The sequence below is a fragment of the Mesoplodon bidens genome (genome assembly GCF_964165515.1).
Source record: "Mesoplodon bidens genome assembly, chromosome: 11".
Lineage (NCBI taxonomy): Eukaryota > Metazoa > Chordata > Mammalia > Artiodactyla > Ziphiidae > Mesoplodon > Mesoplodon bidens.
In genome coordinates, this window is record NC_138167.1 from 61,755,796 (window position 1) to 61,777,874 (window position 22,079).

The 22,079-nt window shown below is 35.2% G+C and overlaps 2 protein-coding genes across 4 annotated transcripts in view; one reads left to right on the forward strand and one right to left on the reverse strand.

The window, feature by feature from the left end:
• Positions 1 to 22,079, forward strand: part of SMC1B (structural maintenance of chromosomes 1B) — a gene marked incomplete at its 5' end in the record, with an annotated part of 87,543 nt that overhangs the window by 51,305 nt on the left and 14,159 nt on the right. For both annotated transcript variants that reach the window (XM_081248645.1, XM_081248646.1), the window contains 7 exons: positions 189 to 335; positions 10,575 to 10,712; positions 11,010 to 11,126; positions 12,532 to 12,638; positions 18,817 to 18,958; positions 19,826 to 19,971; positions 21,753 to 21,906. In XM_081248645.1, the coding sequence (XP_081104771.1) occupies positions 189 to 335; positions 10,575 to 10,712; positions 11,010 to 11,126; positions 12,532 to 12,638; positions 18,817 to 18,958; positions 19,826 to 19,971; positions 21,753 to 21,906 (951 nt within the window). The remainder of the gene's footprint in view (positions 1 to 188; positions 336 to 10,574; positions 10,713 to 11,009; positions 11,127 to 12,531; positions 12,639 to 18,816; positions 18,959 to 19,825; positions 19,972 to 21,752; positions 21,907 to 22,079) is intronic.
• FAM118A (family with sequence similarity 118 member A) overlaps positions 5,394 to 22,079 on the reverse strand; it is a 61,685-nt gene continuing 44,999 nt past the window's right edge. The window contains exons 10-11 of one of the 2 annotated variants that reach the window (XM_081248651.1): positions 20,444 to 20,543; positions 5,394 to 5,860 (exon numbers count right to left, since the gene is read on the reverse strand). In XM_081248651.1, coding sequence (XP_081104777.1) covers positions 5,848 to 5,860; positions 20,444 to 20,543 — 113 coding nt within the window. In that variant the 3' untranslated portion in view covers positions 5,394 to 5,847. Of the gene's footprint in view, positions 5,864 to 20,443; positions 20,544 to 22,079 lie in introns of both variants that reach the window. The other variant, XM_081248658.1, reaches the window with a different exon arrangement.

Below are 22,079 nucleotides of genomic sequence, written 5' to 3' on the forward strand. Positions count from 1 at the left end.
TTTAGCAAAACAGGGTTTTGTATTTGAGTTTGTTGGCTGGTGTCCCTCATAAGCTAGTTATCTTATTAGTGGAGTTCAGTAAGTAGTTTTTCTCATCTGCAAAGTCTCAGCTGTGAAAGTTGTCATATTATGTTCTGTTTTTATCTTTATGTACATTTCTCCAAGGTAAAATATTTTTAATTTTACAGACAGTAGCTCTTGATGGAACGTTATTTTTAAAATCTGGAGTCATCTCTGGAGGGTCAAGTGACTTAAAATACAAGGCTAGATGCTGGGATGAGAAAGAATTAAAGAATTTAAGAGACAGGAGAACTCAACTAATCCAAGAATTAAAGGTAAGTCCATGTTGTAAAAATTGTAGAATACCAAGTAGAGTAATTGTGTTTTTAAGCTAATTTCTTGGGTAATAAAAGTACCATGCCTATAGTTTAAAAGATTCAAATTATGCAGAATGGAATAAAGTAAAAAATAAAAATCTCTCCCTCACCCATCCTTACATCTCAGTGGTATTTGTTAAACATAGTTTGATGCATAGCCTCCAGAAATGTACTCTGTGTATGCAAGCATATGTGTTATTTTTCTGATTTGTTTTATAATAGACTTTTGCTATTGATAGTGTTTGCAACAACCTTTTTCACTTAATATCATAACGTGGACATGTTTTCATTTTAGCATATAGGAACCACTTTATTTTTAATGAATCCTGCCTGGCATTCCATTATATAGATTTTGTTTATTTAACCAGTGTCTAAAAATGGACATTTGGTTTTTGCTATTACAAATGATGCAGCATTAAACTTTCTTTAGAGAGGGAAAATAACACAGTGCCTAAGAGTATAACTCCTATAGCCACACTGCCTGCGTTTGAATCCTGACTCTGCCACCTACCAGCAGCAGTATGACCTTAGGCAACTTACCTTATCCCTTTGTACCTTAATTTCCCATCTGTAAAATGGGGATAATAAAAGGACCGTCCTTTTAGAGTTATTTTAAAGATTAAATCAGATATTCCAGGTAAAATACTTAAAACAATGCCTGGTAAAAATCTAAGCATTATATAAATGTTTGTTGTTATATCATTACTTGTACCTCTAAGATGATTTCCTACATGTGGAACTTCTGGGTCTAAGGATGTGTGTATTTAAAATGTTGATAGATACTGCTAAGTTCCCATCAAAAGAAACCTGTAGTAGAGTGTGTATGTTCCTAGATTGCAACACTAGATACTAACAAATATTTCAATCTTTGCCAATCTGGTAAAGAAAAAAGTGTAATCTAATTGTTTGAATATGCAATTCTTATAACTGAGGTTCTTTGTAATTTTTTTCTTCTGTGAACTTCTTTTTTTTTAATAATTCATTTGTTTGTTTATTTATTTTTGGCTGCATTGGGTCTTCGTTGCTGTTCACAGGCTTTCTCTAGTTGCAGCGAGCGGAGGCTCCTCTTCATTGCACTGCACAGGCTTCTCACTGCAGTGGCTTCTCTTGTTCCAGAGCGCGGGCTCTAGGCATGTGGGCTTCAGTAGTTGTGGCACACGGGATCAGTAGTTGTGGCTCGCGGGCTCTAGAGCGCAGGCTCAGTAGTTGTGGTGCCTGGGCTTAGTTGCTCTATGGCATGTGGCATCTTCCCGGACCAGGGCTGGAACCCACGTCCCAGGCATTGGCAGGCGGATTCTTAACCACTGCGCCACTAGGGAAGTCCTCTTTTGTGAACTTCTTATTTATTTCCTGTGCATGTTTTTCTGTTAGGTATTTGTTATTTTATTACCTACTTGAAGAATTATTTGTATTATAAATAAATTACCCTTTAGTCATGTATGTTGTAAATATATTCATGTTCATGTTTCAATATTTCATGTTGTAAATATATTCTCTATTCAACTTTTTTTGTCAGCTATATTGAAATGTAATTTATATACAATAATGGTCACCAATTTTAAGTGTATGATTCTATAAGTTTTGACAAATGTATGTAGTCGTGTAACCACCACCAAAATCATGATATAGAACATTTCCATAACCCCCCAAAATTCCTTTGGGCTCCTTTGTAGTCAGTACCCTCCCCTGGACCCTCTGGACCCTGGCAACCCAATCTACTTTCTATCATTGTAGCTTTTTCTGACTTAGAATTTCATATAAATGGAATCATACAGTAAGTAGTCTTTTGTGTTATGCTTTTTTTATTTAACCTAGTGCTTTTGAAATTCATATTGTGTGTATCAAAAATTTATTCCTTTTTACCGTTCAGTATCTGTTTGACATTTGACTTTGTTTTATCATACATGTATTTTTAATCTTTATGTAGCCAAATTTATTAATCTTTTATAATTTCTGGATTTCAGTGTCATGCTCAGAAAGACCTTATTCTTTCTGAAAATGACAAAAGAAATTCAATAATGCTTCTTTCCAAAGTATCATTTGTTGAATATTGTAATCCCACACACACACTTAATTGAAATGTCAACTTTAACAGATACTAAGTCAGTAGAATGCTTTTAGATTATTTATTTTTCCTATTTAGCTTTCTTCTTTTGTGTATACAAATGACCAGTTTTTGATTCAAGGAGATATTCTGGCAAGGTTACTCTGCTAATTTTAATCTTTTTCTGTAAGCATAAGACCGCAAATTATGTTTTGATCTAAGTAAGGTATTTAATAAATATTCAGCTTTTAAAGATTTTACAAATTTAGGCCTAGGCACAGAGAAAGTTCTAGGAAGGTGGCAACTTGAAATGAATCTGGCTTCCTATCCATGTTTATACTAAGCTCTTACCTGTGTGTCTCACCTGAACCTAGTGGAGAGTTGGGTGCAAATGATGTCTTGGGTTCTGGGGGAGGCCACCAGGAAAAGCTGATGCAGGGCTTCTGTTGATCTTTGAAGAGTGCTGGGAGAAGAATCAGGACATAGGGGAATCCTGGGGGGAGGTTAAATATTTGTCCCATGTGAATATGCATAGTCTTGAACACCGTGAAGCTAAATATTAGTAGGTTGTGGCCTCCCTATTCCTGAGTTTGGGAGAGGCCAAAGAGACCAGAGAGACGTCTTTTCCTCCGTCTCAGGGTGGGGCACTGACAGTTTTCTGTTGTAATTGCTGGCCTTTGGGTGTAGAGAATGTTTGTGGGACAGCTGCCATTTAGGATACCTTAATACCCAGACCGGATCCTCAGTAGGGAAAGGAATGCACAAATGCATTTGAGGTGTTCCAGGAGCCATCAACACTTGAACAAAAAAGTAGCAGTAAGGAAATGCAATGTAGTATCGACCCTCTCTCTGTCCCACACACAAAAAAAGACTTTCTGTCACTAATAAATGTATTTCTAAACTATAGAATGCAGTAGATGGATTGAGGGATGGGATTGCCATTGTTGAGAACCAAATTAATAACCTGGAAGACCAAGTGGAATAGTATCTCAATGAGGGGGAAAATTACAAAGATAAGGAAATCATGAGAAAAATAGAGACTTAGGTAGACTCAGGAGACTTGGCGTGAGAATAATAAAAGTTTCAGAAAGAGGAAAGGGAGCACAGAGGAGAGGAAATAACTGAACAAAAAAGAAGAAATGTCTCTAACTGAGGATCCACCTTAATTTACCAATTGAAAGGACACACGCAGTTCCATGTAGGTTTAATGAGAAAAGGCACACATTAACACAGAAGTCCTAGGTTTTAGAGGCAAGGCTAAAGTACGAAAATACGCCACCCCCCTTTAAAAAATATTCCTTGTATATATTTTTTTAAATCAAGCTCGTATCAGACTACAAAACTAGATGAGACTGGAATAACAGCTATAGGCAACTGAGGGAAAAGGGCTACATCCCAAGATATCATTTACCTTTCAGGAATCTGCAGATAAGCAGATTCAGAGATAATGTCATGCACATACTCCATGTGACAAAAATACCAGAGAAAGTACTCTAAGCAACACATGGATTAGAACAGACCTAATTATAATAAATGAATAGTGCTAAACTAACTCAGCAAAACCTGGGAACTAGAGATGGAGAGAGAAGTAAATATGTTCCAGAGGTCTTATCTGTGAGGAGATGAAGAAGTAAGAACATTTTAAAGATTGTATCTTGGTGGGACTAGAGTGTTTAAAAGTACACTAACACAGGAACAAATAACAAAAATAATGCATGAAAAGAATAAAAGATAAAAAATAAGATGGAGGAAATAAAATTTTTGTTTATTAGTCATTACAGTAAACATGAGTGGGTTTAAGTTTCCCATTAAAAGACCAAGATCATCATAGCTTAAAATAAGGCAAAACTCAGCTAAATGTCATTTGTAAGAAATTGTCTTAAAATTGAATGTTGAAAATTATGGGATGAACACCTGGCAAATGCAAACAAAAAAGAACAGGAGTGACAATATCAGACAATGTGAACTTTAAGGTTAAAAATCCTCACTATATTAAGCTTTCAATAAATATTTATTGAATGAATTGAATAAAGAAGGACGTTATATATTAAAAAACAAGATTTCCATTTTAAACCTCTTTGCAGCACATAGTACCTAAATATTTAAAGCAAGGATAGTTAATAAAAATGAAATTATAGTGAAACATTTCACTATATGTATGTCTTTCAAAATTGGACAGATCTAGTAGACAAAAACAGTAACTTAGAGGAATTGGTAATACAATCAATAAGCTTAAATCCAGATTCTATTTCTAACACTTATTAGCAGTATGACTCTGAGTAAGTTACTTAAATGCTTTTATGCTTTAATTTTCTCATCAATAATAATGGGGATAATAATAGTACCTATTTCATAGCATTGTTAAGAGGATTAAGTAGGTTAATGTAAACTTTACAAAACAATAAGTGCTCAATAAATGTGAGATATTATTTAAAATAACTATGAAACACTAAAAACTGATCATATGCTTGTCCACAATGGAAACTTCAATAGTTTTCTTTAAAGTAGAGATTTTTATACGTCATCTTGATCATAATTTAATGAAATAGAAATAGTGACCAAAAAAATCTTTGTCTACATAGAAATTCAGAAATGTACTTGTAGATAGTTTGGGGATCAAACAAGTAATCAAGAAGAAAGTTACAAAATGTCTTGAAAATGGTGAATACAAAATCTTTGAGATACAGCAAAGCTACATCAAAAGGAAAATACCCTCATTATTAAAGAAGAAAGATGAAATATAAGGGACTTTATTACTGTAAGAAATTAGAACCACCACAAAATAAACAACAGTAACGGAAATTTTTAAAGCTGAAATTAACTAAATAGAAAACTCCAAATAGAAAAGGGAAAAATGAATCTAAAGATGGTTCTTTTGAAAGACTAATAAAATAGATAAACTCTTTGCAACTCTAATGAAGGGAAGAAAAGTTAGAAGTAATCATGTACAGATCAGGAATGAGAAAATTAAAATAATTTTAAGAGAATCTCACAAGCAAATAATTATATAGTAAAAAAATTGAAAATCTGTAAGGATGATGTTCAGAAAAATATAAATTGCCAAGATCGACCAGCAAAAAAGCGGAACATTTGAAAAATGAGGCAGTGGCAGGCAGTGGTATAGTTGGTTGGCCCAGTACCTATCCACAACCTTTTCCTTCCTTGCTTGCCTCTAGTATAGAATCATAAAAAACTAAAACAACTTGATTTCCCAAGTTTCCTTGTAGCTAGTGGTGGCCCTGTGACAGTTTTGGAGATATAAATGGGAAAGTTGGTATTATCTTTTGCATTTTCTTCTTCCTGACTGGAACGCATTCAAGAGGCCTGGAGATGCAGCAGCGGTTTTGCACCAAGAGATAGCAAGCTTGAGTATAAAAACCATTGTATTAAGAAGCTGAAAGTTGATGCCATTGTTGAGGAGCTGCATCACTGTAGACTGCTTCTGTGTGAGAAAAAAAAAAAAAAAAAAAACACGTTTTTTAAGCCATGGTTAGTTGAATGATCTCTCATTGAAAAAAGACTCCAGGAATGTAAAATAGTGCAGCAGCTATGGAAAACAGTGTGGTGGCTACTCAGGAAATTAGAAATAGAATTATCGTATGATCCAGCAATTCTGCTTCTGGGTATATACCCCAAGGAATTGAAAGCAGGGTCTGGAATAATACTTGTACACCCATATTTATAACAGCATTATTCACAATAGCCAAAAAGTAGAAGCAACCCAAGTGTTCATCAGCAGATGAATGGATAAACAAAATATGGTCTATACATATAATGGAATATTATTCAGACTTAAAAAGGGAGGAAATTCTAACACATGCTACAAAATGGATGACTCTTGAAGATGTTATGCTATGTGAAATAAACGAGTCACAAAAAGACAAATACTGTATGATTCTACTACTTATATGAGGTACCTAGAGTAGTCTCATTCATAGAGACAGAAAAGTAGAATGACGGTTGCCAGGGCCTGGGGGATTAGAATGGGGAGTTAACCGTTTCATGGGTCTAGTTTTCAGTTTTGCAAGGTGAAAAGAGTTCTGGAAATTGGTTGCACAACAATGCAAATGTGCTTAAACACTATTGAACTGTACACTTTAAAATGATAAAGATGGTAAACTTTATGTATATTTTGCCACAATTAAAAAAGAAAAAGACTGGGAACAGATGGGTTTATAGCTCAGTTCTGTCTAATATAATTCTAATGTTACATAAGCCATTCTAGATCATAGAAAAAGATGGAAACTTCTCAGTTTATTTACTAAAGGTAGTATAACTTTTTAAAATATAAATTTATTATTTATTTATTACTTTTGGCTGCATTGGGTCTTCATTGCTGCATGTGGGCCTTCTCTAGTTGCGGCGATCGGGGGCTACTGTTCGTTTTCGCTGCGGTGCGTGGGCTTCTCATTGCGGTGGCTTCTCTTGTTGTGGAACATGGACTCTAGGTGTGCGGGCTTCAGTAGGTGTGGTGCATGGGCTCAGTAGTTGTGACTCGCAGTTTCTAGAGTGCACGCTCAGTAGTTGTGGCGCATGGGCTTAGTTGCTCCACGGCATATGGGATCTTCCCAGACCAGGGCTCGAACCTGTGTCCCCCGCATTGGCCCGTGGATTCTTAACCACTGCGCCACCAGGGAAGCCCCAGTATAACTTTAATATCAAATATTATAAAGATACTACAAAAAATAAAACTAAAGACTGACTTCCCTTGTGAGTATAAATATGTAATTTCTAAATTAAATATTACTATAGAGAATTTAGCAATGTAGTAAAAGAAAAATACATCTGCTGAATAGAATTTGTTCTAAGAATACATGGGTATTTCAGTATTAAGTGATCGATCAACATAATCCATTACACTAACAAAGGCAGGAGAAAAATCATATGATCATACATAAAAAGGCATTTGGTAAAGTTCAGCAGCTAGTCCTAATTAAAGTTCTAAGTAGAAGAGTAATTGGTGGAAATTACTTCAATAAAATAAAAAATAGCTCTTACCCAGAACTAACAGAAATAATTGCTTAAATGGTGAAACATAAAAACTGTTTTAGTTAAAATCAGGAAGTAGAGATATCGGCTCTTACTGTTATTATTTAACATGATCTTGGAAGTTATATTAAATATAGTTAGTCACAAAATGAAATAATTTGTATAAATTTTTGAAAAGGAGAAAAATTGACTTTTTGCTGATAATAAGACTGTAGTTTAAAAACTACTAGATTTAATAAGATAATGGAAGGGCTACATAAATAAACAAAACTGTGTAGTTTTTCTCTATACTATCAAAAAGCATCTAAAAAGGGAAAAATAGGGGCTTCCCTGGTGGCGCAGTGGTTGAGAGTCCGCCTGCCGATGCAGGGGACACAGGTTCGTGCCCCGGTCCGGGAAGATCCCACATGCCGCGGAGCAGCTGGGCCCGTGAGTCATGGCCCCTGAGCCTGCGTGTCCGGAGCCTGTGCCCCACAACGGGAGAGGCCACAACAGTGAGAGGCCCGCGTACCGCAAAAAAAAAAGGGGGGGGAAGTATTCTGCTCACAATAGGAATAAATATAAGTATAAAGACACAGTAACTATTAGAAAAATAAATCTTATTGAAGGACAAAACAACTGAAAGGAAAGACATACTATATTCTTGGGTTAGAGGTCCTCGAATTAATATAACTTGAATGCAAGTTCAATTAAAATATTACCAAGAGGGGGGACCTCCCTGGTGGTTAAGAATCCACCTGACAGTGCAGGCGACACAGGATCAATCCCTGGTCTGGGAAAATCCCACATGCTGCAGAGCAACTAAGCCGGTGAGCCACAACTACTGAGCCCATGTGCTGCAACTACTGAAGCCCACACGCCTAAAGCCCGTGCTCCGCAACAAGAGAAGCCACAGCAATAAGAAGCCCACACACCCCAACGAAGTGTAGCCCCTGCTTGCTGCAACTAGAGAAAGCCCAGGCACAGCAACGAAGACCCAATGCAGCCAAAAATCAATAAGTAAATAAATAAAATTTAAAAAAAAAAGAATTACCAAGAGGACTTCCCTGGCCTGCCAATACAGGGGACACGGGTTTGATCCCTGGTCCAGGAAGATCCACATGCCGCGGAGCAACTAAGCCCATGATGCGCCACAACTACTGAGCCTGCGCTCTAGAGCCCATGCTCCGCAACAAGAGAAGCCACCGCAATGAGAAGCCTGCGTACTGCAACAAAGAGTAGCCCCTGCTCGCACAACTAGAGAAAAGCCCAAGCAGTACCAAAGACAAAATGCAGTTAAAAAAAAAATATATATATATATATATATATATACACATATATATGTGAAACCAAGAATTTTTTATTTGATAAAATGATCCTCTAATTCTTACAAATGAAGAATTTCCTGAGACTAGTCAAAAAATAGGTAACAAAAGAGAGTGTGGTAGAACTTGTAGTATTCTGTATGTTACCAACATACAGAATACTATGAAAAGCCATTGTAACCAAGCTGAGGTAGTATTGGCATAGGAATGGACAGATTAATGAAAAAGAATAAGGACTTCAGAAATAGGGCCCTGTATATGTGATAATTTAATATACAACTAAAATGATGTTTTAGTTTGGTGGGAAAAGGTTAGATTATTATTTTTTTTTTCTAGAAAATAAAACACAATAATTTTACAATTCATTTAATGTCAACAGGTAATCATCAAATTAGCAATTGTTATCTTCAAAAGTTATTACACTAGCTGTGCTACCATTTCTCAAGGTTGATCGGATACCTAGAGTCACAGATATTTCCCATATAAGATTCATCATGTAAATCAGACTTGGTTTATCACCAGCATTTATAAAACCAGCCCTAGGAAAAGAACTAGGTCTGGGGACACATGCATGGTCTTAATATAGCGAATGTTTAGCCTGCAAGGTTAGATTATTTAGTAAATGATATTGGCACATCTAGGGAAAGTAATTTTGTGCCCCATAATATGACATATAAAAATAAATTCTAGATAGATTGAAAACTTGAATTAAAAAATATTTTAAATGAAGATACATTTTTTTTAAGTTTAAAATGAAGACTATAGGTTCTGTAGTATCAAAGAACTCTATAAATTGACTTGAAAAAGACATGATAGAAACATCTGGGCAAAGGATAAGAGTAGTCAGTTCACAGAAGAAATCCATATGGCTAGTAAACATGAAAAAATGCTCAATATAGAATATAGTACTCAGGGGAACACAAATTAAATTAGTGTTACTTCAAACATATCAGTAAGACTTGGGAAAAATGTATATGCTGGTAGGGTTGTAAAGAAACATACTCATAACGTTATTTATAGAAATGTGAATTGTTTAGCCTTTGGGAAAGCAGTTGGTACCAGCTAGTATAATAAAAACATGAATATCTTTGACCCATTAAGCTCACTCTGGGGAATCTATTGCATGGAAATAAAAACACCAATATTTAAGGGTATACATACAAGTATGTTATTGCAGCACTGTTTGTGGTGGCAAAAACCTGGAAACCAAGTGAATGCCCATTATTACGAGAAGAGTTAAATAATTTTGTTACAGTCACACTGTGGAATAATACACAGCCATTAAAAGACTGAATTTAGAGCTTTATCAGTTGACCTTTGTGAGTAACTGAATGAGAAAAGCAGGAGGCAGAAAAGCATGTTTAATGTGATTCTGAATTTGTAAAACAAGACTGAAAAAACAACATATATAGGTGAGTATGTATACACGTTTTCATATACGGACTTGGAGTAAAAACACAGAAGAACATATACTAGCGAGTTAATTTGGTTGAGTAATAGGGTGGGTGAAGGGAGAAGGAAATGGATGAGGCAAGACAAGGATGCACTAAAAACAAGGCAACACGTATCATATGATCTCATTTATGTCATTTTTGTGCCTTGGGTGGAACATGGACTCCCCATTCCTCATTTTCATGCCTGTTTCCTGTTAGGGAGATAGTTAGTTTTTTGAGGATGTTGTATGGCATCTTGGTTACTCCAGATGACTTATGTACTTAATTGCCCAGTATCAGAAGAAGGGAAGGTGGAGTGTGGATGCAGTTATATGTAAAAAGCAGTGAATTATGACGTATGAAAGAACTGTGAAAAGTAAAAGTGTTGTCTGTTATAAAATATTTTTTTATTTCCCTTCTTTTTTAGAACTTAATGAAGACACTTCGCAAGGAAGCAGATTTGAAACAAATACAGACTCTAATACAGGGAACTCGTACACGACTCAAATATTCGCAAAGTGAACTAGAAATGATTAAAAAGAAGCACCTTGCTGCTTTTTACCAGGTAACATAGACTTAGATAAAATTTGATGGAAATTAGAACCAGGACATAGAATTTCAGGAATTACATTTATAAAGCACCATGTAGTTTTTATACTTTTCCCCATGATTGAGGTATGTCATAGTTCTTTAAGTTACTTTATTTTTATGGTTGTTAATGTTGTTATCCAGTTGTACCTGAATTTACCTTATCTCACAGATTCTCTTTTTATTCTGAAAGATACATATCATGTTTTTGGCTTCACTATATAAAGCTAAAATGGCCATGTTAAAAAGACATTTTTTTCTCTTTTGTAATCAGGAACAATCTCAGCTACAAAGTGAACTACTAAATATTGAGTCTCAATGTACTATGTTGAGTGAAGGAATCAAAGAACGGCAACGAAGAATTGAGGAATTTGAAGGAAAGATACATAAGGTTATGAATGATATATTATGACTAAATGGCATGTGGAATATAGTTCTAGACCAGATACCAAATTTAGGGCTTCTTCAATATGTGCTAAAGCAAAGTTTGATAAATGCTAAGTTCTACTGGTTTGCCAAATTAATTTCCTTGTGTTTTTTTGAGAACCACTATTGCTAATCTCAAGAGAAAATGACTAGTATACATGGTTATTCTCTTCAGCTCTTCAGCCTCTCCTTGTCCATTGTAAAATTTGCAGCCACTTTCTTTCTCTCACTGCCCTTAACACCAAGAAGGAAAGAACTGTGTCATTTGTGTCATCTTTTAAGGTTGTGTATTCACTCAGTAATTTTTTCTTGAACATTCATTATATGCCAGGCACAGTTGCTTGGCTCTGGGGCACCAAAGATATGATCATCTATCCTCTGCTTATAAAGTGACAGACACTTTCTGGTTTAATTCATTCCACTGTTGCTTATCTCTAATCCTTAAAAAGTTGTTTGTCACACCATCACTCAATAACTTACACCCATTGCCTCTAGTTCTGCCTTTTACCACATGATTTGAAACTACACTTATGTTGCCCCCTTAATTATCTCTTTTCCAGGTTAAATACCCCTAATTCCTTAGTTATTTACATTTACTGTGGATCTAAGACCAGTTCTGGTAACCAGCCTTTGGGTGCTCTGTTATTTGTCAATGCCCAGAACAAAAAATAATGTAAAAATACTATCTAACCAGTTCAGAGTACCCTGGAACTCTGCACATAGAACTATAACTTTCCATGGCTTGGATTATCTACTTATACAATTTATAGCTTACTGTTGTGTCAGTCATATCACTTTCATATTTAATTTATATTAAACAAATCTGAAAGTTTTTTAACATGTCCTATTGTTAAAACAAGTCTCTCTTATCCTATAATAGTGCATAAATGCAGGGCTTTAAAAATATTAATGTTAAATGTTATTTTGTTAGATATGGCTCATTCTAGTTTTTCCAAGTGTTTTGAGTCTTAATTCTATGCTTCAGTCCTCTTGGTTTTACACTGCTTAAGACTCTAAAGTATTACTCAAATATAAAGAATATTTTATGTATTTATGTAGAATGTTATATTTTGGTGAATGAAATACTTCCGATTTTGTATTAAACACTTCATAGGGCCAAAACACTTAAAAGGCCAGCTATGAGCTTTCTTACTTAGTTTTCAGAATAAGAAATTTGAAAATAGGTAAGCGTAGTTTATGGAGTTAAAGAAAGAGAAAGCACTGACTTTTCAGAGTACAGTGATGCTTGTTGGGATTAGTCTTCGGCCTAATCCAGGAAAATCTTGGTGGGAAAAACGTAGATTTAAGCATTGTCTATGTATTTTCTTAAAATTAATTATTAAACCACTTGGTTTAAAATAATTTAAAAGGTTGAAGATGATATTTTTCAACACTTCTGTGAAGAAATTGGTGTAGAAAATATTCGTGAATTTGAGAACAAACATGTTAAACAGCAACAAGAAATTGATCAAAAAAGGTATTTTTATTAAAAGATGTTGGTAAGCAGTTACCTATATATAAATGTAACTATTACTTCATAATTTAAAGGAATTTGCCTGAGGTAGTCTTTATTTCAGTTTGTCAAGAAATAGCTAGTAAACATTCCTATTTTAATAAAGAGATCTAATTCTTTTATTCCACAATTTTTTAAAGAGAGAAAGCACAAATATACAAAATAAGAGAATGGGGAAATAATTACACAGTGGTTATTAAAATTTACTTAGTTTTCTGTAAATATCCATATATGGAAAAAATTGTGTAGCCTTTCTATAAACAAACTACCAGGGAGACAATATATTAGGTGAAAATATCCCAATTATAGTGAAGAGGAAAAAGGTAAAATACTTAGTACTTAGAAATAAACTAAGATGTGAAAGCAATATATAAAGAAACCTTCAAACAAGACTGAGAATTATATACAGAAATGTGAATTAAAAGGAAAGGCAAACTAGTTCTTTCATAGGAAGGCTCAGTGTTGTAAAGAAGTTGGTATTCCCTAATTTAATCTAAAGTATACTTTAAATGTCATCTCAATACATGTATGGACAAGATTTTTTTTAACTGGATAAGGTGATTCTAGAGTTCACATTCAGAACTAGTTAAGAAAAATATGAAAAAGGTAATGAGAAAGGACTGGAACTCCCAGATTTTAAAACATAGTATAAAGCTATCTTAATTAAATCTTGAGGCTCACAAACAGAGTCCAGAAATATACTCAGATCTACAAGGGAAATTTGATTTAAAATAAAGGTGCATTTCATCAGTGGAGAAAAGATACACTTTTCAGTAACTCAGTTGGAATACATTTGTTAGCATCCTGGGAAATAACCTACTTGGATCCCTACATCATTCCTTAGACTCAGATTAATTCCAGCTGAATCAAATATTTTAATGTAAATGAAATGAAAGCATAAAAATATTACTAGAATAAGTCATAAGAAAAAATTTAAAAATAATCTCAGATTAGGGAAGATCTTTCAGTATGACAGACCCCAGAAGCCATAAAAGAAAAAATTGATAAACTGCAAATGTATAGAAATTTAAAAACAATTTTTGCATGGCAAAAGCATCTTGAAGAAAATGAGAAGACAAATGACAATAAGGGGGAAAATACACATACACATACATGTTTATATGTTACTTTCCAATTAGTATGCCTTCTATTTTCTTGTCTTATTGCACTAGCAAGGCCCTCCAGTACAGTACTGAATAAAAGTGGTGAGAGTGGACATCCTGCCTTATTCCCAGTCTTAGGGGCAAAGCATTAAGTCTTTAACGTTTAGGTATGATATTAACTTTAAGATGCCCTTTAGCAGATTGAGGATGTTCCCTTCTATTTCTAGTTTGCTGAAAATTTTTGTCATGAATGAGTGTTGAATTTTGTCAAATACTTTTTCTGCTATCTTTTGGATAATTGTATGGTTGGGTTTTATTTTTTGGGGGTAGCTTATTAATATGGTAAATTACATTGATTGGTTTTAGAATGTTAAACCAACTTAGCATACCTTGGGTGAAGCCCACTGGGTCATGCTGTAGTATCCTTTTCAAATATTTTGGATTGATTTGCTAAAATTTTGTTAAGGATTTTTGTATCTATATTCATGAGAGTATTGGTCTATAGTTTTCTTTTCTTGCAATATCTTTGTCACATTTTTGTATCAGGGTAATGCCAGACTCATAAAATGAGTCAAGAATTATTCTCTCCTCTGTTTTCTCATGGAGAGTTTTTATATTATTTCTTTACTAAAAGTTTGGTAAATTTTTCAAGTGAAGCCACTTGGGCTACCCACCTTTCTTTATGGGAAGATTTTTGAATTACAAATTCAGTTTCCTTATTAGATACAGGGCTATTCAGGATAACTTTTTTCTTGAGTGAGTTTTGGTAGTTTGTGTGTTGGAAGGAATATTTGTGCATTTCATGTGAGTTACCAAATTTATTAACAAAGTTATTAATATCTCCTTTTTATTCTTTTCAATTTCTGTAGGATCTGTACTGATGTGCCTTCTTTCATTCCTGATATTGCTGGTTTGTCTTGTCTTTTTTCTTCTTGATATCTAGCTAGAGGTCCTTTGGATCCTTGGACCCTTTCTAAGACCAGCTCTTGGCTTCACTGGTTTTCTCTATGGTTTATCTGTTTCTATGTTGTTGATTTCTGTTCTTAACTACATTATTTCCTTCCTTCTACTTATTTTGGGTTTAATTTACTCTTCTTTTTCTTGCTTTTTAAGGTAGAAGCTTGCTTTATTTATTTTACACTTTTCTTCTTTTCATGTAAGCTGTTTATTTCCCTCTAAGTATCGCTTAAGCTGCATCCCACTGCTTCTGGTGTGTTTTATTTCATTTTCATTCCATTCAAGATATTTTCTAATATCCTTTGTGATTTCTTTCTGTGACCTATGGGGTGTTTAGCAGTGTTACTTAATTTAACAGAAATTGTGGTGGTGCGGGGAGGATTTAGATATGTTTCTGGTACTGATTTTTATTTTAATTCCATTGTGGTAAGGAATATATTTTGCATTATTTAAATCCTTTTAAATTGATTGAGACTTATTTGATAGCATGGCATGTATTGTATCTTAGTAAATGTTCCATGTACACTTGAAATGAATATGCATTGTGCTGTTGGGTGGAGTGTTTTCTGAGTGGCGCTTAGGTCAAGTTGATTGGTGTTGCTAGGTCTTCTGTGTACTTACTGATTCTCTGTCTAGTTGGTCTAGCATTTCCTAAGAGAGGAGTGTTGAAATTTCCAAGTACTTTTGGATCTCTCATTCTCTTCTTCCAGTTCTGTCAGTTTATACTTCATGTATTTTAAAGCCTTGTGATTAGGTGCATATATATTTGGGATCATTATGTCTTTTTGATGAATTAATCCCTTTATCTTTATAAAATGCCTCTTTTTATCCCTGTCATATTCCTTGTTCTGAAGTCTGCTTGAACTTCAATATAGTTTCTTGCTAAAGAGTTCTGCCAATCAATCATAAAAATACAACTGGAACTCTGATTGAGATTGCATTGGATTTATAGATTTATTTGGGGAGATCATCTTCAAAATATTAAGTCCTCTCATCTAAGAACATAGAATATCTCTTCATTTATTCTAATCATCTCTATCCTTTATTAAAATTTTAAAGTTTTTTTCCATAAAGATCTTGTGTTCTTAATTTCTAGATATTTTATAGTTTTTTTCCTCTTATGACTAGTATCTATTTTTATGATATTTTCCTAGTTGCCTTCTACTGGTTTAGAAAAATGGTATCAAATTTTAAATTATCTAACATCTGATAACTTTGCTAATGCCTCTTATTACTTATAGTAGCTTATCCATTATGTATCCCAGGTATTAAGTTTGAGGTGCCTGTGACATCCAATTGAAGGTTTAGTAGAGTAGACAGTTGAATATACAAGTTAGGAATTCATGGGAGAGGTCCAGGCTGGAAGTATAAATTTGGGGACTGTCAGTATACAGATGGTACTTAAAGTCATGTGACTGGATAAGATCACCAAGGGAATGAATGTAGATAGAAGAGAGAAGAGATCCTAGGCTATGTAAGCAAGTTGAGGAGTTAAGAAGGAACTATTAAAGGAGCAGCCAGTGAGGGGAGAGGAAAGCCAAAGTGGTATTCTGGAGCCAAGTGAAGAAGTCTTCCACTCGTACACAGCCTGTGCATCTGCCTCCTGCAGCAGAAATAAACCCCTGAAGGGTTTGTTCTTAACCACTCGTACAAGCAGCATGGTCAGTGATTAAGAGTAGGGATTCTTTGGCCCTTGCCTGAGTGTGTCATGCCTGGCTCTACCACTTCCTAAGTGGGTAGCCTTGAGCAAGATACTTAACTCTCTGTGCCTTGGTCTCCCCAACTGTTAAATAGGGATAGTGGTATTACCAAGTTCAGAGAGTCATATAACTTAAGTGAGTTAATTCATGTAAAAGCATTTGTAACGGTGTCTGGCATATAGTAACCTCTCATTAAATACGACTCTTTGTTTTTATCATTATTGTTGTTGCCTTTGTATTACTAGTATTTAGCACAGTATCTGATACAATTAGTGCTTTAAAATGTTTCTTAAATGAATGATTCTATTAGCAGGCTATGTAAGGGAGAGTGGGTAGAGAAAGTATGAGCTACAGTTGATATTGAAATTCTTTTTTTTTAGAGATACGGCTTTTTTACTGAGTTATAGTTGATGTACAATATTATATGTTATAGGTATATAATATATTAATTCATAAATTTTAAAGGTTATACTCCATTTGTAGTTTTTATAAAATATTGGCTATATTCCCTGTGTTATACAATATATCCTTGTAGCTTATTTTATAACTACTAATTTGCACCTCTCAGTCCCCTCCCCCTATATTGTTCCTCCCCCCTTTCCTCCCCCTACTGGTAACTACTAGTTTCTTCTCTATATCTATGAGTCTGCTTCTTTTTTGTTATATTCACTAGTTCGTTGTATTTTTTAGATTCCACATATAAGTGATATTATACAGTATTTGTCTTTTTCTAACTTATTTCACTTAGCATAATACCCTCCAAGTCCATCCATGTTGTTGCAAATGGCAAAATTTTGTTGTTTTATGGCTGAGTAGTATTCCATTGTATATATAAACCACATCTTCTTTATCCATTCATTTGTTGATGGACACTTCGTTTGCTTCCATATCTTGGCAATTGTAAATAATGCTGCTATGAACACTGGGGTGCATGTATCTTTTTGAATTAGAGTTTTTGTTTTTTCAGATACGTACGCAGAAGTGGAATTGCTGGGTCATATGGTAGTTCTATTTTTAGTGGGTTTTTTTGAGAAATCTCCATATTATTTTCCACCGTGGCTACACCAGTTTACATTCCCACCAACAGTGTACAAGGGTTCCCTTTTCTCCACATCCTTGCCAACATTTGCTATTTGTTTTCTTTTTAATGATAGCTGTTCTGACAGGTGTGAGGTGATACCTCATTGTGGGTTTGATTTGCATTGCCCTGCTGATTAGCAGTGTTGCGCATCTTTTCATGTATTTGTTGACCACCTGCATTTCCTCTTTGGAAAAATGTCTATTCAGATCTTCTGCCAATATTTTAATCTGGTTGTTGTTTGATGTTGAGTTGTATGAGCTGTTTGGATGTTTTGGATATTAACCCCTTATCGGCCATATCATTTGAAAATATTTTCTCACATTCAGTAGGTTGTCTTTTCCTTTTGTCAGTGGTTTCCTTTGCTGTGCAAAAGCTTTCAAGTTTAATTAGGTCCCATTTGTTTATTTTTGCTTTTCTTTCCTTTGCTTTAGGAGACAGATCCAAAAAATATTGCTACAATTTATGTCAAAGAGTGTTCTGCCTATGTTTTTCTCTAGGAGTTTTATGGTTTCTGGTCTTACATTTAGGCCTTTAATCCATTTCGAGTTTATTTTTGTATATAGTGTTAGAGAATGTTCTAATTTCATTCTTTTACATGTAGCTGTCCAGTTTTCCCAGCATCGCTTGTTGAAGAGACTGTCTTTTTGATCCTGGAATTCTTTGTGGGGACCTTATGAAGCTAGCAAAGTAGGAAAGTACATCAGGAAGGAACTTGTTCTTAAATTCCCAAGTTTGGAGTTTGTGAATGAATAGCTATTTGAAAAGACTGACTGGCTAATTAAATAAGAATAAACATATAAATTGTTACTTAAAGAAAAAGATAAGGGAAGGAAACTATAGATTTTAAAGGATTTAAGAAACATATTCATATGCAGTGTATGAATCCTGATGCATTTTTTTTAAATTAATGAGACCCAGGAAATTTGGCAGTGATAGCATTTTGATATTAAGGATGTTATTATCATTTCTACCTATAGTAGTTTATGGTTATGTATTAAAAATCACTTCACTTTTGGAGACACATGTTAAAATATTTATAGATGAAATTATATGATGTCTGAAGTTTGCTTTAGATAATCCAGTGGTGGGAAGGAGTGATGAGTGGGATTATAGATAAAACAAGATTGACCATGAATTGATACTTATTAGAGTTGGGTGATAGCTATATGGGAATTCATTAATAGTATTCCTTTTATGTTTGTATTTGTTTGAAATTTTCCATAATAAAAACTAAAAAAGAGTTTAAAAAATAATTGAAGGACTCTGTTTACCACTTGTAATGCTTGACTTTATTATACTAGATTAGAATTTGAGAAACAAAATACTCGGCTTAATGTTCAACTTGAATATAGTCGCAATCAGCTGAAGAAAAAACTGAATAAGATTAACACATTAAAAGAAACTATCCAGAAAGGTAGAGAAGACATCAATAAGCTAAAGAAGGTAATTAATGATGGATGGTCATCATTGAAATGATGACTTTCTTCCATGATTAAACATTCGTTGAGTTCCTGAAAAATTCTAATAGTGATAGAAGGTGGGGGCGGGGTACACATTTGAGAAATACTTGAAGTACAGTCCACACAGCTTCATGAATTATTAGATGTTGGGAGGGGTGTGACACGGTGAGTCCTGAATTCTAACTTGGGTGATTGGTGGATAGGAGAGATTAAGGAGAGGAAATTCTGGACCTGTGGAGCATGACTTCCCTGTGTGACATCTAAATAGCAATTTCCAGCAGGTAGTTAGAGAGGACGTAGATAACAGAAGTCTAGGCCGGTTTAGGGGAGTAAATTGAATCCATATGTGAGTGGGTGAGGCTCCAACCAGAGAGGAAGGCAGTGAAGAGCAGTGGGGCGAGGATGGAGTTCTGCAAGGGGAGGCCACATAGGTTATGAAGAGAGCCAGAAGGGGTGGTGTTACAGAAGCCCCAGAGAGGGAGGGAGAAGGAAGTGAGGAAAGTTGTCGAAAAGGTAAAGTCTGGAAAATGTCAATTTTCAAGAGGTCAAAATCTGGAAAATTGCCAATTAAGAGGTCATCGTAGCAAGAACATTTTCACTGGACAGTGGAAACAGAAGTCAGATGGCAGCAAGCTGAGAAATGAATCCAAAGTGAAAGAGAGAGGTAGGTAGTGATTTACCCGGAAGTGTAAACAAGGGTGGATCATGTTCTGTGATAGAGGTTCAGGCAGCCTACAGGATAGGGGTTTACCTTGGAATGGCTGGTTTTGTTGTATTAATAATAAAATGATCTATTGACCTTATTAATGTAGAAGATGGTAAATCTACAATGTAAATCATCTCCATTCAGGCTGAAGAAAATTGTCTGAAAGTTGTGGATGAACTCATGGAGAAACAGCAGCAACTTAAGGACATGCTTGTCACTCAGAATACCAACACTGAGAAAGTCCAAACTCAAATTGAAGAGGAACGGAAGAAGTTTTTGGCTGTTGATAGGTGACTAAGAAGTTTATCAGAGTTTAAAAGATGTTTACCATCAATTTGAAATTTATTATAGGAAGTTTTATTATTTGAATATACACCCTTTGTTGCTTTTGGTCCCACATCACACCTATCAAGCATTGCAGTTTGGGGGAAAACGAAGAGAGGTGGTTAGTTGTTTAGAGTGAATAGTTCCTTTTAGTGGGTGAAAACATGGACCTATATAAAGAGTTCCTTACCCTAAATCCCCTTGACACCAGTACCTTCCTGTTGGGGAGTCTCCTGCTAGTCTGTCTGTGTGACAAAGCATAGCAGGTGAGGCGCAGAATCTGGAACTACACTGCATGGTTCCATGCCCCAGTTTTGCCGCTTATTTACTGTGCCTTCGTTTTCTCATCAGTAAAATGAGGATAATAATAGTGCCTACCTCATAGAATAGTTGTAAGGATTAAATGAGTGAGTGTTCATATGGTACTTAGAACATTACCTGGTACACGATAAGCAGGTATGTTTGCCGTGATGATGACCAATAACACTTTGAGTCAGCTGGCTTGTTGCACCACAATGACATCTGCTTTCCTGTGTGACTGACACAAACATAAGTGATCAGATGGAATGAGCTCTGTTTTTTGCTCAACCTCTTGGCATTTCACAGTTTCCCACAATGTTCAAAGACCTTTAGTATTTCAAGATAGAGCCAGAAAATTCTTTGTCTAAAATTTTTGAGTGGAATTAAGTTCATTTACTCTTGATTTCTTTTAACTTGTATCTAGTTTAAACAGAACCATATCTCTGTCATCAGATTTTTAAAAACCATATAGTTCTTAATTTTTTAAATTTTATTTCTGGTCCTTCTTCTGGGTCCTCTTTAAAGTCCCACCTTGTTTCAACTGGTAAAACTCCCAAGCCCTCAGTAAGATAGAAGGCATTACGTTAGTGGTGGTAGTAAAAAAAAGTGGAGACTGTCAGGTGCATAATGACTTAACTGGTAAGACATTTCTCTTGCTTAGAGACTCTTTCTCTTGGTTTGATGTTCTAAAATGTAGAACTTATACTGAAAGAGAAATGCAGCTTGAAAAATTGTAAGATTTAAAAATAAGGTAAGTAGGGCTTCCCTGGTGGCGCAGTGGTTAAGAATCCGCCTACCAATGCAGGGGACACGGGTTCTATCCCTGGTCTGGGAAGATCCCACATGCCGCGGAGCAACTAAACCCGCGTGCCACAACTGCTGAGCCTGCACTCTAGAGTCCGCGAGCCACAACTACTGAGCCCGCGTGCTGCAACTACTGGGCCTGCACTCTAGACCCCGCGAGCCACAACTACTGAGCCCGTGTGCCACAGTTACTGAAGCCCGCGTGCCTAGAGCCCGTGCTCCGCAACAAGAGAAGCCACTGCAATGAGAAGCCTGCGCACTGCAACAAAGAGTAGCCCCTGCTCGCTGCAACTAGAGAAAGCCCGCGCGCAGCGATGAAGACCCAACCCAGCCAAAAATAAAATTATTAATTAATTAATTAAAACAAAAATAAGATAACTAGGAAAGCACTATATTGGTGCTAGCCTGATTAAAGTAATAATGTTTATTATTGAAAATCCTCCCTTGGATTATATTCATGGCCTTTGCCAGGAGTGTTAAAGTTTAAATTACAAGCATCCATGGGCTAACTCTGCAACTTAACAGCACTCATAAGAAAAAATCTTTTTTTTTTCAAGTTAGTTTATAACATATTTTTCTTCCTTGGTGCAACTTTACATAATTAGTAAAATACAATCACTTTTTCATATCTGTGTATTTACAGGGAAGTGGGAAAACGGCAAAAAGAAGTTGTACTCCTTCAAACTTCTCTGGAACAGAAGCGATTAGAGAAACATAACATGTTGCTTGATTGCAAAGTTCAAAACATTGAAATAATTCTTTTGTTGGGGTCACTGGATGACATCATTGAAGTGGAGGTATTCTAGCAAATGATTTTAAAATATGTGCAGTTGTGTGGAACTTAATGTAAGGCCTTTGGCTGCTTACTGAAGTTGCATCTATGCAGATTCTTCCTCTTGTTCTGAAGCTCCTTTAGGGGTAGAAAAAACGTCTCTAGGAGGGAAAAAAGGGCAGGATGGTCCTCATGCCA